The sequence below is a fragment of the Mustela lutreola genome, chromosome 17 (genome assembly GCF_030435805.1).
Source record: "Mustela lutreola isolate mMusLut2 chromosome 17, mMusLut2.pri, whole genome shotgun sequence".
NCBI lineage: Eukaryota > Metazoa > Chordata > Mammalia > Carnivora > Mustelidae > Mustela > Mustela lutreola.
The window spans coordinates 43,815,508-43,829,686 of NC_081306.1; the positions used below are offsets into that span (position 1 = coordinate 43,815,508).

At 57.8% G+C, this 14,179-nt stretch overlaps 1 protein-coding gene and 1 long non-coding RNA gene across 4 annotated transcripts in view; one reads left to right on the forward strand and one right to left on the reverse strand.

Annotated features, from left to right (window-relative positions):
• The window catches only part of ELN (elastin), a 30,715-nt gene extending 24,736 nt beyond the window's left edge, over positions 1–5,979 (forward strand). Inside the window, exons 29-37 of one of the 2 annotated variants that reach the window (XM_059154469.1) lie at positions 898–951; positions 1,049–1,108; positions 1,343–1,420; positions 2,002–2,040; positions 2,232–2,285; positions 2,676–2,720; positions 3,140–3,169; positions 3,733–3,783; positions 4,958–5,979. In XM_059154469.1, the coding sequence (XP_059010452.1) occupies positions 898–951; positions 1,049–1,108; positions 1,343–1,420; positions 2,002–2,040; positions 2,232–2,285; positions 2,676–2,720; positions 3,140–3,169; positions 3,733–3,783; positions 4,958–5,001 (455 nt within the window). In that variant the 3' untranslated portion in view covers positions 5,002–5,979. The remainder of the gene's footprint in view (positions 1–897; positions 952–1,048; positions 1,109–1,342; positions 1,421–2,001; positions 2,041–2,231; positions 2,286–2,675; positions 2,721–3,139; positions 3,170–3,732; positions 3,784–4,957) is intronic. The other variant, XM_059154470.1, reaches the window with a different exon arrangement.
• A 3,490-nt stretch (positions 5,980–9,469) lies between these two features.
• On the reverse strand, positions 9,470–14,129 carry LOC131819548 (uncharacterized). 2 transcript variants are annotated; one of them, XR_009349231.1, is made up of 3 exons: positions 13,806–14,129; positions 12,839–13,022; positions 9,470–10,253 (listed from the first exon to the last, which is right to left on the reverse strand). It is a non-coding gene; the product is annotated as an uncharacterized LOC131819548 (long non-coding RNA). The 2 variants fall into 2 exon arrangements; XR_009349230.1 differs by having other exon boundaries at positions 9,470–10,256.
• Between the last annotated feature and the right edge of the window lie 50 nt (positions 14,130–14,179).

The following is a 14,179-nucleotide window of genomic DNA, read 5'->3' on the forward strand; positions in this document are numbered from 1 at the left end:
TGTGGCCCCAGCATTCCTGGCCTCCGAGAAGCCGGCCCAGGACCCCTGCCAGGGAACCGCCAACCAGCCCTGGCAAGCCCGCTTGGGGCCAGTTTCCACCTCGGAAAATCCCGGCTTCCTCAGCCCCCACCCCCCACGGGCCTGGTGACCCACAGGCCCTTCTTCTGTTTCCGGCCAGCAGCTGGCTTGTCTGAGTCTAACACACGTTGCCAGGGAAACAAAGCAGTTGAGAGCACTGGCTCCCAAGCCACATGTTGCCGGTGGAAACGCGAGGACATTGCTTAACCTCTGGTGTGCCTCAATTTTCTCATCTGCAAAATGGGGATGCTAAGGGTCCCTCCCTTCCCTGCTGTAGCGAATGAGAAGCAGGCGACTCTGTGCAAAGCACAGAGACCGGTGAACGTTGCATCAGGTGTTAGCCGTGACCACACCCGGCAGCTCAGCCCTAGGAGGTGGTTCAGAACTCAGAGTGTGTGCACTGGGTGTGGGGGGACTCCCTTGGCTCCCCTAGATTCCCGCAGCAGGAGCAGAGCAAGGACCTCCAGCTCTGTGGCTCAGAGAGGTGACAGCTAGGAGAGGAGAAAGCAGAATTCGAACACAGGGCTGTCAGAACCTGAGACTAGCTTCACCCCTCAGCAGCTCGTGGCCGCCAGTGGGTCCCAGCACTAACTGGCTGGGAAGGAGAAGAAATGGGCAGGCCAAGGCTCGGGGGCGGGGGGGCGGGCCTTGCCCAGTTGGGCAGGACAGAGCTGGGACTCAGACCCAAGTGTCTGTCCTATGCCCCTTCCCACTGGGTCACATGGCTTTGGCCACCTGTCTGCTTGCCTAGCGTCCCTGGGCCAGGGAGCCCCCATCCTAAAGAAATTGGGGTACCAACTTCCCACTTTCTCTCCGCAGGAGCTGGAGGGGCCGGGGCTCTCGGAGGAGCAGGTGTCCCAGGCGGTGTGGCAGGTGAGTCGAAAGCCCAGGACAGGCTGGGCAGGGAGGAAGACAGACCAGTGGAGAGTCCCCTCCCCCCCCCAACCCTGAGCTCCTTCTGTGTCCCCAGGAGTCGGACCTGCGGCCTCAGCCGCTGCTGCCAAAGCTGCCGCCAAAGCCGCCCAGTATGGTGAGCACTGGTTGGGGTGCGGCCGCCCAGCCCCTTGGGCTTCGTTGGGGAGGGGGGCTTCTGACCGTGCCTGGTGCCCTCAGGGGTGTCATCTCCCCAGAACTCAGGCCACACCCTGGCCCCACTAGGCCCTGGGAGCTCAGGTTCTACCTGGGTCCCGGGAGGAGCCCCCAACCGTCTGACAGGCAGACCTGCCATTCCCACCCCTAGTTTAACACACAGCTCTCTCCACAGGCCTCGGGGGAGCCGGAGCCCTGGGAGCCGGGGGGCTCGGAGCCGGAGGAGCCATCCCAGGGGTTGGGGGCTTTGGAGGTGAGGAACTGCTGTGGAATCAGAGGGTGCAGGGGGCACGTGTGTGTGTGTGTGTGAGAGAAAGAGAGAGAGAGAGAGAGAGACTGAGATTTCTTCCTACCTGCCACACCAGCCCCAGCCTTTGAAGGACTTTCCGCAAGCGGCCGCTGGGGCCACCTGGTGCAGCCGCGCGCCCCCTCCTGTCTGTCTCCTGCCTCAGCCCACCCACCTGCTTTAAGCGGGAGTTCATTGGGATGATGGTGGCTGTGCCCATTTTCCGGAGGAGAACAGCAAATCCAGCAGGGAAATGTGTTTCCTCGAAGTCTCTGCCACCGCCTGGGGCGGGGGGGGGCTCGTGTTGACGTGTCACTCTTTGGTGGGTTGTCATGGTGTCCCCCCTGCCTAAATTGGCCCAAATCTCGTCCCCGTGCTCCAGACTGGACACGGGGGAAGAACTCACTAAAGTGCGCACTGGGTGTGTGGGGGGGGTGACGGGTAGATGAGGGACGGTGGCAGGTGACAAGTGGGTGAGCAGGCCAGGAGGGGACGTGGCTCTGGGAGCGGGGAGCAGTTCCTGAGCCCTCTGCCCCGTGTCTCCCCAGGTGTGTCCCCAGCCGCAGCTGCTAAAGCAGCCAAATATGGTGAGTTTCCTCCGCGGCCTCCCTCTGCCCAGGCAGCTGCTTCTGCCCGTCCGCGCCCCAGGTCCCACTCAGTCCTGCTCACAGGAGCCCTGAAGGCCTGTGCAGGACGTCCCTGTCCCCAGAACCAGAGGGGGATGCTCAGGGCCCCTTCAGCTGTGCCTCGTCCGAGCCCCCGTCCACCCTCTTCTCAGGTGCCGCTGGCCTTGGAGGTGTCCTGGGAGCCACCAGGCCATTCCAAGTTGGAGGTAGGGGCCACCTCTCTTCAAGAACCTCTGCTCTGCCTGGGTCTGGAGGAGGCCCGTCTGGCTAGCAGGGGGGGTGGGCTCCTGGAACCATAGCCAGCACAAGGACACGAGCGAGAGGGCGGAAGGGACAGTCCAGGAAAGGGACCATTGTGCCCCAGGAAAGGCGCAGCAGACCTCAGGCCAGCGGGCACACCGTGGGCGACAGACACCTGGCTGATGAGCTGGGGATATGGGCGCCCCCCCCCACCAGGATGCCAGGCAGACACAAGGCTTGCAAGGAAAGCTGATCTGCCAGCCAGGCGCACGTGGCAGGGAGGAGGTGGTCCTGGGCAGGAGGCCAGGGGAGGGAAGCAGGGCCTGCCCCACGCCAACCCCGAGCTCCTCCCACAGGAGTTGCAGCAAGACCCGGCTTCGGACTGTCCCCTATTTTCCCAGGTACACCCGGGCTCCCTGCCCCCCCCCCGCCCCCGGGCTGCAGCCCCGTCCTCCCCAACCCCTGCTTCATCTGAGATCAGAGTCAGGCCCCGGGGAGCGGGGGGGGGGGGGGGGGGGGGATTGTTGGCCCATGACCTCCCTTACACGAAGCTGGGTCTCCCCTCATTCCCCTCCCGCTCCCCTGCAAAGCCAGGGAGCATCAGCTTTTCCAAAGCTCCACGTTCCAGATGCGGCAGCCTGAGACTCAGACAGTGCCAGGGGCTCGCCCAGGGTCATGCAAGGAGTGAGGCCGAGCCCAGGGCTCCTGACACCCAGGCCCAGAACTCGGCTGCCCCCAGGGTGGGGAGGGGGGCCCCCTGGGGAGGCTGGGCGGGCTCCCCAGAGCAGACTCACTCACAGCCCCTCTCCTTGTCCCGCAGGTGGCGCAGCTGGGGGCCTGGGCATTGGTGGTGAGTCAGGGCACTGAGCTATTTTCATGGGGGGATGGGAGGGGTTAGGGGCTACTGTGGCAGCTGTGACCGTGGCCACGGCCCCCCGGGGCTGGCTCTCTGATGTCAAGGAAATGCAGCCTTGGGATATAGGGCTGGGGGCAAGGAGCCCATTCCTGGGGCTCCCAGCCCAGCATGTGATGGGACACCAGGAGACAGAGACCTGGGCCGGCCAGGTCTCTGGTGTAACTGGAGAGCCTGATGGCCCCACAGAAAAGGAAAGGAAATACATAAGGTGACCAGGGAGGCCAAAGCCTCAGGCATATTAGGTGGGGCAGTTTGTATGGTCCAGGGTCTGGCTGGGGGGCGGGGGGGAGCCCTCCTAGCTGCTCAGACCTCCACGGGCAGGATACCCTCCACAAGGAGCACAGCATTGTTCCAGCTGGGTGAGACCGAAGGCCAGGCTGCGGGCAGGAAGGTGTTCAGAACCTTCTGTGACGGCTGGAGGCCCGGTACATGGTGGGGGTTCAGGGAGACGCAGCAAAGCCCGGCCCCCTTCCCAACCCCTACCCTTACCTCCACAGGCAAACCTCCCAAGCCCTATGGAGGGGCCCTGGGAGCCCTGGGATACCAAGGTGAGTAGAGACCCAGCCCCTGGGAGAGGGCAGTGCAGGGAGGGGGTCAGACAGAGACAGAGGGCTGGGGGGGGTCCATCAGCCTGGGAGGGAGGAGCGACATTTGGACTAGGCCTAGCGGGGAGGGAGTGGGGAGGTCGGGGAGCAGCCGGAGGCCTCATTCCCATTCCTGTGTCTACCTCTGACACAGACACCCAGAGCTACTAGTGGGCCTGGGACCCTCCTGGCTCGCCCTATGCCAACCCTGGCAGTTTCTCCGCCCGGGCAGCTCACCCCACCCCCACCAGGAGGAGCCAAGGGAAAGAGAAGGGAGGAACAGAAGAGAGAGAGGGTTCAGGGGACCACGGACCCCTACAGTCAGGGAATTTCAGGGGTGGATGGGGACCCAAGGTGCCCCCAGCCAGGCAGTGTGGGCAGAAGCCACCCCAGGCCCAGACAGAGCCCCACCCTGGCTCCAAGATGCAGACGTGCCTCTGGGAATTGGTGGGGGGCAGATAATGGTCACCACCCCCCAAGGAACCTCCCCACAGTCCCGCAGGAGACCCAAAGAGGCCCAGCTCCCTCCTGGTCTGCTCAGGAGAGGCAGAGGCAAGGGCAGCCTGACCCTCTCCGGGATACGCACCTCTCCATCGGGGCATGGCTTGTTGCCTGTGGTCCAATCCCACCGGTTTCCAGCCCCCTCTCCCCCCCCCACCCGGAACCCCTTCACTGGGAGAAGCCTGTCCCGGCCCCACTCGGCGGCTCACTGCCACCAGGTGGCGGTAAGCAGCTGCATTGGCTCCATCAGGGGCCGAAGGACTCCAGGTCCTACAGCGGTGCCCTGACGGCTTAGAACAAGGCCTGCCAATCAGGGTGCTTGCTGAAGGCTTCCCAAACGCAGTGGACTCAGAATATAGAGACCTTGTCCAAGCCAGGCCCCTTCCCCTCCCTGAGCCTTGATTACCACCATCCCGTGGGCCCTGCTCCCACCCCCCTGCCTGATTAGGAATTAGGGCAGCGCGATGGCTCAGAGCTCGGCAAGAGGTTATGGCCAGGCTTCTCATGGCTTCGGGGCCTTTGTTCCCCACCGCGTTGATGTGGGTCCAAGAAGAGTCTGGAGCTGGTCTGAGTTAGGCAGGGGCTTGAGCAGACCCTGGGAGGGGTCAGACCGTCATAGGTGCCTCTTCTCGCCCAGCTGGGGCCTGCCTGGGGAAATCCTGTGGCCGGAAGAGAAAGTGAGCGTCCCAGGACCCCTGACTCACGACCTCATCAACGTTGGTGCTACTGCTTGGTGGAGAATGTAAACCCCTTATGACCCCTTCCCCCTGCCCCCCCCCGTCGCCCCTCCCCAGTCCCCACCCCAGGAGGGGGACAGGCCAGGCTGGGTGGCCTTGGAAATCCACAAAGCGAGGAAACAAGAGTGGTGGCCAAGCGGGACCCAGGAGCCCCCCCTCCCCCGACTTCAGAGGCCAGGGGTGGGTGGGCTTAGCCCCCTGCCCCCACCCCTTCCCACCCAGGAGCTCCCCCTCCATACACTCTCCATCTCCAGGGGAACTTGGTGCTATGCGCTGGTGCTCTCATCTTCCTGGGGGGAGGGAGGAGGGAAGGGCAGCCCCTTGGGAACCCCCTCCCTGGGGCTCCTCTGAAGATGGTGCAGACACTCCCTGGGCAGTCCCACCTCCCCCCTGCCCATCAGGAACCCCCACCCCCCACCCCGGCTGTGGTCCAGTTGGTACCCAAGCACCTAAAGGCTCAAGCTGGATTCGGTCATACCACCTCTCAGCCCCCAGTCCCTGACTTACTCCCCAAGTCTGGGACACCTGCGGATGAAAAGACACTCCCCCCCCAACATTGGGAACAACCCTCTTGCTCTTATGGAATTCATCCAGCCATCTGTCCATCCGTCCATCCGTCCTGGTCCCCAGCTGACCGCCCAGCACCGCTACCTGGCTGGGGGGCCCCCACCATCAGCCTGTTTAACCAGTCCAGACGGCCTGTGCCCCTCCTCCACCCCCCTCCACACACCCCTACGATGGGGCCTGAGTACCCAGGGTTCGAGGAGCATGCCAGTTGGGGCGGCAGGAATCTCCTCCCCGACCTGGGTCCCCCCCATGCAGTACTGTATCCCCCGTCCCTCCCTCGGACCCTTGTTTTGGGAGCCCATCTCTTTGTGTCTCGCTGTGATAGATCAATAAATATTTTATTTTTTGTCCTGGATACTTGGGGATGATTTTTGATTGTTGATGTTCTCCTGGTTTTATTTTCGTGGTTAATTGAAAAAAAAAAATTTTTTTTTTCTTCTGATCTGGGGAGCTATATTCCCCAGTAGAAGATTAATTTTAATCACTTTGGTATAACTCTGGATGAAATACATATTTTTTTTTCTTTGAAATACGAAAAGAGAATTAACTGCTTGAGAAAAGACTAATAAATGAAAACCTTCAGAAGGAAACTGTTGTGGTCTACTTTGTCCTCTCTCATCTGCCCCGGGGTGGGAATGGGAACTTCTGTTCGTCAAGGTGTATTTGCAGGGGCGGGGAGGGGGGGCGGAGCTATTTATCAAAATCACCTGCCCTCCGATTCCGGCCCCTGGGTGTACCAACCCCTCCCCCAAGTTCTGCTTGCCCTTGACCAAGGAAAGCCCTTTGGCAGGGCCAAACCCATCCAAGTGGGTCTCCCAGCCAGCCACGCCTTCCCCAGACCTAGCCCTTGGGCCCTAGACCTTGAGCACAGAGCCTGGCAGGTGGTCTCCAGATGCTGACCGCAGAGCTGAAGGGGTGGACCAGACCAAACCCTTGGCCTTGGTGCACAGCCATGTGGAGAGAGGAGAAATGGCCCCACTGGAGCGAACCAGAAGACCTCCCTGTGAGACATCCCCAGGAAGGAAGCGCTGTTCACCCACCCGGCCCTGCTTCGGTTCTTCTGGGAGCCTCGGAGGCCCTCATTCCCAAGCCCCTTCCCCTCCCCTCGGGGCCAGAAATCCACGGGGCCTGAGCCCAGGCTCACCTGGAGCCCACGACTCCCCTTTATTTTTATTTTTTAAAGATTTTATTTATTCATTTGACAGAAAGAGAAATCACAAGTAGGCAGAGAGGCAGAGAGAGAGAAGCAGGAAAGCAGGCTCCCAGCTGAGCAGAGAGCCTGATGCGGGGCTCGATCCCAGGACCCTGGGATCAGGACCTGAGCTGAAGACAGAGGCTTTAACCCACTGAGCCACCCAGGCACCCCCATGACTCCCCCTTCAGACGGCGCCCTGGGGGCCAGATTCTAGACTCCCCTCCCCCAACCACCAATTCCACTTCCAGGGCCCATGTGGCGTCACGCCTGCATCCGACCGACCTCTGGAGAGCCAACCCGATGGCCCCCGTGGGAGCCCCCCTAACGCAGCAGGCTGCAGAGGGAGCTGTTGGTTGGGAGTGTGGGTATCTGTGCCTTTGCCTGCAAAGACCCACGCGGTGCCAGGAGGGGCTGGGATGGAAAGAGAAGCGGGCGGGCTGATGCTCTGGGAGCAAATCCCAAAGCACAGCGGAGCGGAAAAAGCCATTTCTCCCCGGGGCTCCTCCTTAGCCATCTCTCCACGTAGCAGCCAAAACAAACCCTTCCAAACCCAAGTCAACTCAAGTCAAGGCATCAGGGCCAGAGCCAGAGGCCTTCCCGCAGCCTCGGAGCCCCCACCTGAGTCGCACCAGCTGTTCTGAGCACGCTGCCCGCTCCCCAGCCCTCTGCCAGGCCAGGCCCTCTCGCTTTGCCTGGCAGGGAGGAGGCCTCCCCCCTACGGGTCAGCATCTGCCGTCTCCCCCTGCCTGGAGCGCCCTTCCCTCTGCCTAGCAACGTGCTTGGCTCCCCGGCTGCCTCCAGTGACTCCAATGTCACCTTCTCAGCCTCCCTGTCTCAGATGACAAACTGTCCCCTCCTCCCTCACCTGTCCCCGCCTGCTTTCTCTCCAGAGCGCCCACCACCGCGTGACACGGGACAGTCTCCCCTCTTTGTCCCTCATCCATCCGTGCTCCATCCCAGACTATAAATTCCCCTGAGGCTTAAACACTGTCTGAAGAACAAAAATCCTTGGGCGCCTGGGTGGCTCAGTGGATAAGCCGCTGCCTTCGGCTCAGGTCATGATCTCAGGGTCCTGGGATCGAGTCCCGCATCGGGCTCTCTGCTCAGCAGGGAGCCTGCTTCCTCCTCTCTCTCTCTACCTGCCTCTCTGCCTACTTGTGATTTCTCTCTGTCAAATAAATAAATAAAAATCTTTAAAAAAAAAAAAAAAAAAAAAAATCCTTACACGCCTCGGCTTTCCTCGGTTATACGCTCTGGTAGAAAGACGGTCCATGACTGTGTTGGGCTGATGAGAGCCTCAAAGACACAGGCTCCCCTACCCTGTGAATATTACTGTGTTCATCTGCTCAGGGGGCCACAGCCAAGCACCCCAGACCGAGGGCCTTCAACAACGGAAATCCATTTTCTCACAGTTCTGGAGACCAGAACTCCAAGATCAAGGTATGGACAGGCTTGGTTTCTTCGGAGACCCCCCTCCTCGGCCTGTTCCCCCTGTGTCTCCCCACAGTGGCCTCCGATCCGTATCTGTTCCTAATCTCCTCGGTTCTTTTAAGTCAGGCTGGACCAGAGCCCATTCCAATGACCTCATTTTAACCTAATTGTCTCGTTAAAGGCTCTCTCTCCAAACGCAGTCACGATCGGAGGTACTGGGGGGGAGGACTTCAACATGCGAAGTTTGCAGAGCTGTAAGCCAGCCCTGACAGTTACCTTATGTGGGAAAGCAGTCTTCGCAGGTGTGATTCAGCGAAGGCTCATGGGATGCGGGAGATTTTCCCGGTGGGCCCTAAATGCCACCAGCAAGTATCCTCGTAACCATCGGGACAGACTGTATGCCAACAAATTGGGACAACCCAGAAGAAATGGATACACTCCTAGAAACACGCAACAGAGCGAGACTGAATCGTGAAGAAACAGAAAATCTGAAAAGATGACTAACAAAGAGATTGAATCAATAACCAAAATTCTCCCAACCAAAAAAAAAAAAAAAAAAATCTCCCAACAAAGAAAAGCCCGGACCAGAGGGCTTCTCTGGTAAATTTCTTTTTTTTTAAAGATTTTATTTACTTATTTTTGCGAGAGACAATGAGAGCACAAGCAGGGGGAGTGGCAGAGGCAGAGGGAGAAGCAGACTCCCTGCTGAGCAGGGAACCTGATGAGGGGCTCGATCCCGGGACCCTGGGATCATGACCCAAGCTGAAGGCAGACCATGATTCTGGCTCCCGCTGCCCCCGCCACCGGCCACCACTACGAGATCCAGGAGCAGGTCCTATCCGGCCCCCAGTAAACAGCCCTGCTGGCCTCAGACCTGACTACAGTCCCTAAAACGGCCCCGACTTGGCTCCAGCCCCACTGTACCATGGCCTGGAAGCAGGCCTGCCCACCCAAGGACCAGCCAGCATCACAACGGAAGCACATTCAGGGACCCAGCAGAAGCCACGCCCACCACTTGGTGCCCGGCCAGCCAACCTTGGACCCCTTTGTGGGCCCAACAGATGAGCCCAGCTCCAGCCCCACTATAACACGATCCCCAAGACAGGCCCATAAATCCAGGGAACGGGCAGGGGAAGGTCTTGAGCTATTAAAATGAGTCTGCAAAGCCTGTAAATAAATTTTTTTTTAAGATTTTATTTATTTATTTGACAGACAGAAATCACAAGTAGGCAGAGAGGCAGGCAGAGAGAGAGGAGGGGGGAAGCAGGCTCCCCGCTGAGCAGAGAGCCCGATGCGGGGCTCCATCCCGGGACCCTGAGATCATGACCTGAGCCGAAGGCAGAGGCTCTAACACACTGAGCCACCCAAACGCCCCTAAATAAAATCTTAAAAAAAAAAAATTGAGTCTGAAAGTGCATCCTTCAGGGCCCGCACACCCACGCAAGGCTCCACACATCACCAAGAATCACGTAAACACAACAGTGCCAAAGGGAACTAATGAAACTCCGGTGACCAGCTCCGAAGAAATGTAGAGCCATGAGCCTCCTGGCAGAGAATGCAAAGTAATTGTCTCCGAGAAGCCCAGGGAACCATGAGAGGACACGGATATGCAACTCAACAAGATCAGGAACAGAACAAAATTCGAAGCTTAACAAACAGGGGCACCCCGGGGAGAGGGGACCCAGTCAGTGAAGCACCTGACTCTTGATTTCAGCTCAGGTCACCATCTTGGGGTCCTGGGATCGAGCCCCACATCGGCCTCCACACTGGGCGTGGAGCCTGTTTAAGTTTCTCTCTCTCTCTTCCCCTCTCCCCTGGTCACATGCACGTGCGAGCTAGCACACTCTCTTGATCTGTCTCAAAAACAAAAAAAGGGGGTTTAAGGTTGGGGGTTCCTGGGTGGCTCTCTTGGTTGGGTGTCGGGTTCTTGATCTTGGCTCAGGTCGTGATCTCAGGGTGATGAGTTCGGGTCCCGTGCTGGAGCTCTGTGCTAGGCGTGGAGCCTACTTAATAGAAAAAATGATTAAGATGGTAAATTTATATTATGTGCTTTTAAGTGCAGTTTTAAAAAGGAGAAGCTTAGGGGTACCTGGGTGGCTCAGAGGATTGGGCCTCTGCCTTCGGCTTAGGTCGTGGTCTCGGGGTCCTGAGATTAAGTCCCGCATCGGGCTCTCTGCTCAGTGGGGAACCTGCTTCCCCCTCTCTCTTTCTGCCTACCTCTCTACTTGTGATCATCTCTCCCTCTGTGTCAAATAAATAAATAAAATCTTTGAAATAAGAAAAAGAAAAAACAAAAAAGAAGAAGCTTGAAGAGGAAAGGCACTGATTCTCCTCTAGAGTTTCCAGAAGGCGCTTTCCTTTGACTTGGGCTCAAACTGATTTCAGACTTCTGGTCTCCAGAACAGGGAGCGAATTAATTTCTGTAGTTTCTTGATTTGCCCCCCCCCCACCCCACACACACACTCACTTAAACCGAGTTTGTGGTAATTTTCTAGAGCGGCCCCCAGAAAACAGTCGATAAAAGATTCCCTCCAATGTCAGGGAAATCAGCTCCACCAGGATTAAAAGCCAGGATAGGGGCACCTGGTTGGCTTAGTGGGAAGAGTTGTGAGTTCACGTTCAACGCTGGGAGTAGAGATTACTAAAAAAAATAGATAAATAGACTTTGGGGGACGCCTGGGTGGCTCACTCAGTTAAGCATTTGCCTTCAGCTCGGGTTGTGATCTCAGGGTCCTGGGATCAAGGCCCACAGCGGGCTCCCTGCTCAGCAGGGAGTCTGCTTCCTCCCTCTCCCTTTCACTCCTGCTCTCTCTGTCTCTCTCTCTCTCTCAAATAAATAAAATCTTTTAAAAATAAATAAATAAACCTAAAAAAATTTTTTTTTTACTTAGAAAGAAATAAAAGCCGGGGAAGGAGATAGGGAGTGACGGAGAATGTTAAGTCATTGGGATGGGTGAGGACACCCGACCTCCAGTCAAAGAGCCAGTGATGAGCACAGGCTTGGGACGCTGGAACAGCAGAGGAGGCCCACGATGGTTAACAAAAGTGAGCAAAGAGAGAAGAAATAAAAGCAAAGAACTAGCCAGGGGCTAAGTCCTGTAAAGATCGAAGTAGGGCTTTGGGTTTAAAAGCAAGAAAATGTCACGCTTTGACCCATGTGTTCAGAAGCTCCGAAGGTCATTAGGAGGACGTGACCCGGGATTACTGCCCGGTGCACCCGGCTAGACCAGGGAGGAGGGAGAAGTGGTGGAATTCTGGATATATGCTGTGCAGAAAGGCAGCAGAATGTGCCCACGGAACAGACACAAGGGGCAGAGGCAGAGAATGAGAGAAGTCAAGGCCACCGGCAAGTTTGGGCCTGAACCACGAGAGGATGGTATGTCATCGACAGAAATGAGGAACCGCTGCGAACGGCAGCCCCGGGCACCCATGAAGAGCTCTGGCCTGGACACATTAAGCGTGAGGTGCCCATGTGCCATCCAAGTGGAGGCGCCGAGGAGACCTTTGGGTGCTCAGGTCTCGCAGTTCAAAGACGGGGCAGGCGAGTCACCAAGCGACGTGTCTGGGTGAGGTCACCCAGAGTGGGCGAGAAGGGGGCAGACTGCGTCTGACCACAGGGATCCTGTGGTGCCAACTCTTTTTGTCCCAAGGCTAGGACAGCTCAGGCGTAGGCCCCTGCCTGGGTGACAGTCTTGGGCTCATCCTGTGACAGCGCCCTTATCCCCCACGGAGCTTCTTGCTTGTCACAAGCTTGTGTTTCTCGCCAGACACCAACTTAGCAAGTTTGGACAAATCCTAATCAGTGACCTGGAGTAAACGAGCCTTTTCCCCCAGGGCTCTTGACCCATCACGAAAATTTTTATCGTGAACCCCATCAGTAAAATATTTTTTTTTTAGTTTTTAAAAGATTTTTATTTATGTATTTGACAGAGACAGAGATCACAAGTAGGCAGAGGCGGGGGGGTCGGTGGCGGGGAGCAGGCTCACTGCTGAGCAGAGGGCCTGATGCGGGGCTCGATCCCAGGACCCTGAGATCATGACCTGAGCCAAAGGCAGAGGCTTTAACCCACTGAGCCACCCAGGTGCCCTTCCCATCAGTAAGATATTTTTTTTTTTTAAGATTTTATTTATTCATTTGACAGAAAGAGATCACAAGTAAGCAGAGAGGCAGGCAGAGAGGAAGGGAAGCAGGCTCCCTGCTGAGCAGAGAGCCCGATGCGGGACTCGATCCCAGGACACTGAGATCATGACCTGAGCCGAAGGCAGCGGCTTAACCCACTGAGCCACCCAGGCGCCCCAGTAAGATATTTTTGAGCAAACGTCATATATATGGCAAACAGACTCCTAAAACTTAATGGACCCAAGCCGGGGCTCTCAATTTGCTCCCCACCCCACACACGTACTCTTTCTCACTTGTAAGTCACAGACGTACTCGACCACACGAATAAAACACGGTCATCCCATCACCGCGCAAAAGCGGAGTTCACAAAGAGTCCTCCAAAGATGAAAAACAGTACTTGAACGATAGTATTATTTAAAAATACAAAACTCATTTTTTTGTCCTTAAAAAAAAAAAAAGACGTAATACCTTATACCAGCGACTGAACATGTCCGATCTGAGGATCCAGTCCCTGGTTCTGCTGGGAGCCGGGGCTGACAAGCAGTTCCTACCAGGGACAGATGCTCCCGTCTTTTTTGTTCGTCTTACAGGACCAGCATTGTCTTCCATTTCGGATTTCTTTTCAGGAATCTTTGGCAGCCACAGGTCCGTTCTGTGAAGGTTAGTTTTGTTAAAACTTGACAAAATCGCCCAGCTAAGTCGGCACAGGCGCAGGGTCCCTCCAGGTCCACTCTGTGCCCCCCTCCAGCCCGCACGATGGCCCGCTCGGGAAGCCATCTGACCAAGACAGAGCAAGGGCACCGACACCAATATAAATATTAAGTATTTTTAAAGCCCAGCTTCTTTCTTATCAGAAATTAAAATTCTAATATTCTCTTCCCTCTCCCAGGTAACTGTTTTTTGCATCCAGGGCTGAGGGCCCCTGCCTAGCCAGCACTGGCTGCTGGCCCTGGCTAGAGGAGCCTACACACTTGTGATTATGTAGAACCCAAGTGGGGGCAGATCTAGATAACTCTTGTTCACTGGGCGCCCCTGGGCACGGTGCTCAGCCTCTCTGCTCACCACTTCTCTGCAAGGGAAAGAAGTGGGGGGGGGGAGTCTAAAGGGAGAAAGGGTCACCCCTCCCCAGGTCCAGCATTCTAGGATTCTTCACTTCCAGGCAGAATGGTTCATCTCTTCAGTGCTAGACCGGGGACCCGTGCTTTGGGGACAGCGCAATTCCTCTGGCCATTTCAAAGCTGTGCCTCCTCCTGCACCCTGGGCAGGGCTGGAGCTCCAAGTCTGCAACACTGGGGAGAGCAGACCCCTGAGCACATCTGTCACTGCCCCCCAGGGGTCCACTCCTCCCCAGAGCGTCCTCCTTCAGCTCCCTGCCTAGCCGGTGAGGGCCTGAGACGTGGGCCATGGCCTTCCCCCCGCCGGGGCCTGACCTCACCGCAGGGGTCAGAGAGGGAGAGGGCGTGAGAGGCGCCCCTCCTCAAGGCGGCCACCACGGTCCTTCCTCAGGGTCCACACCGCCTCCTCCAGCGCCGGTCTGGGCTCTTGGTCATCAGCTGACTTAGGTCACAGGGGCCCCCCGCGGGGAAACTGAGGCCCCCCCGTCCGGGCCTCCGCATCCTCCTAGGCTGCCGCACCCGCACCCGAGCACGCTTCCCCTCCGAGGCCGCAGTTTTGCGCTTACGAGGCCCCGCCTCGCGGCGCCCAGCGGGGACTTGGCGCTCCGGCCGAGATGAATGAAAGGGCGGGGCGGGGCGCCGCCGGGGGCGCGGGGCGGGGCCGCGCAGGGCAGTTCGGCCGCTCGCCCGCGCC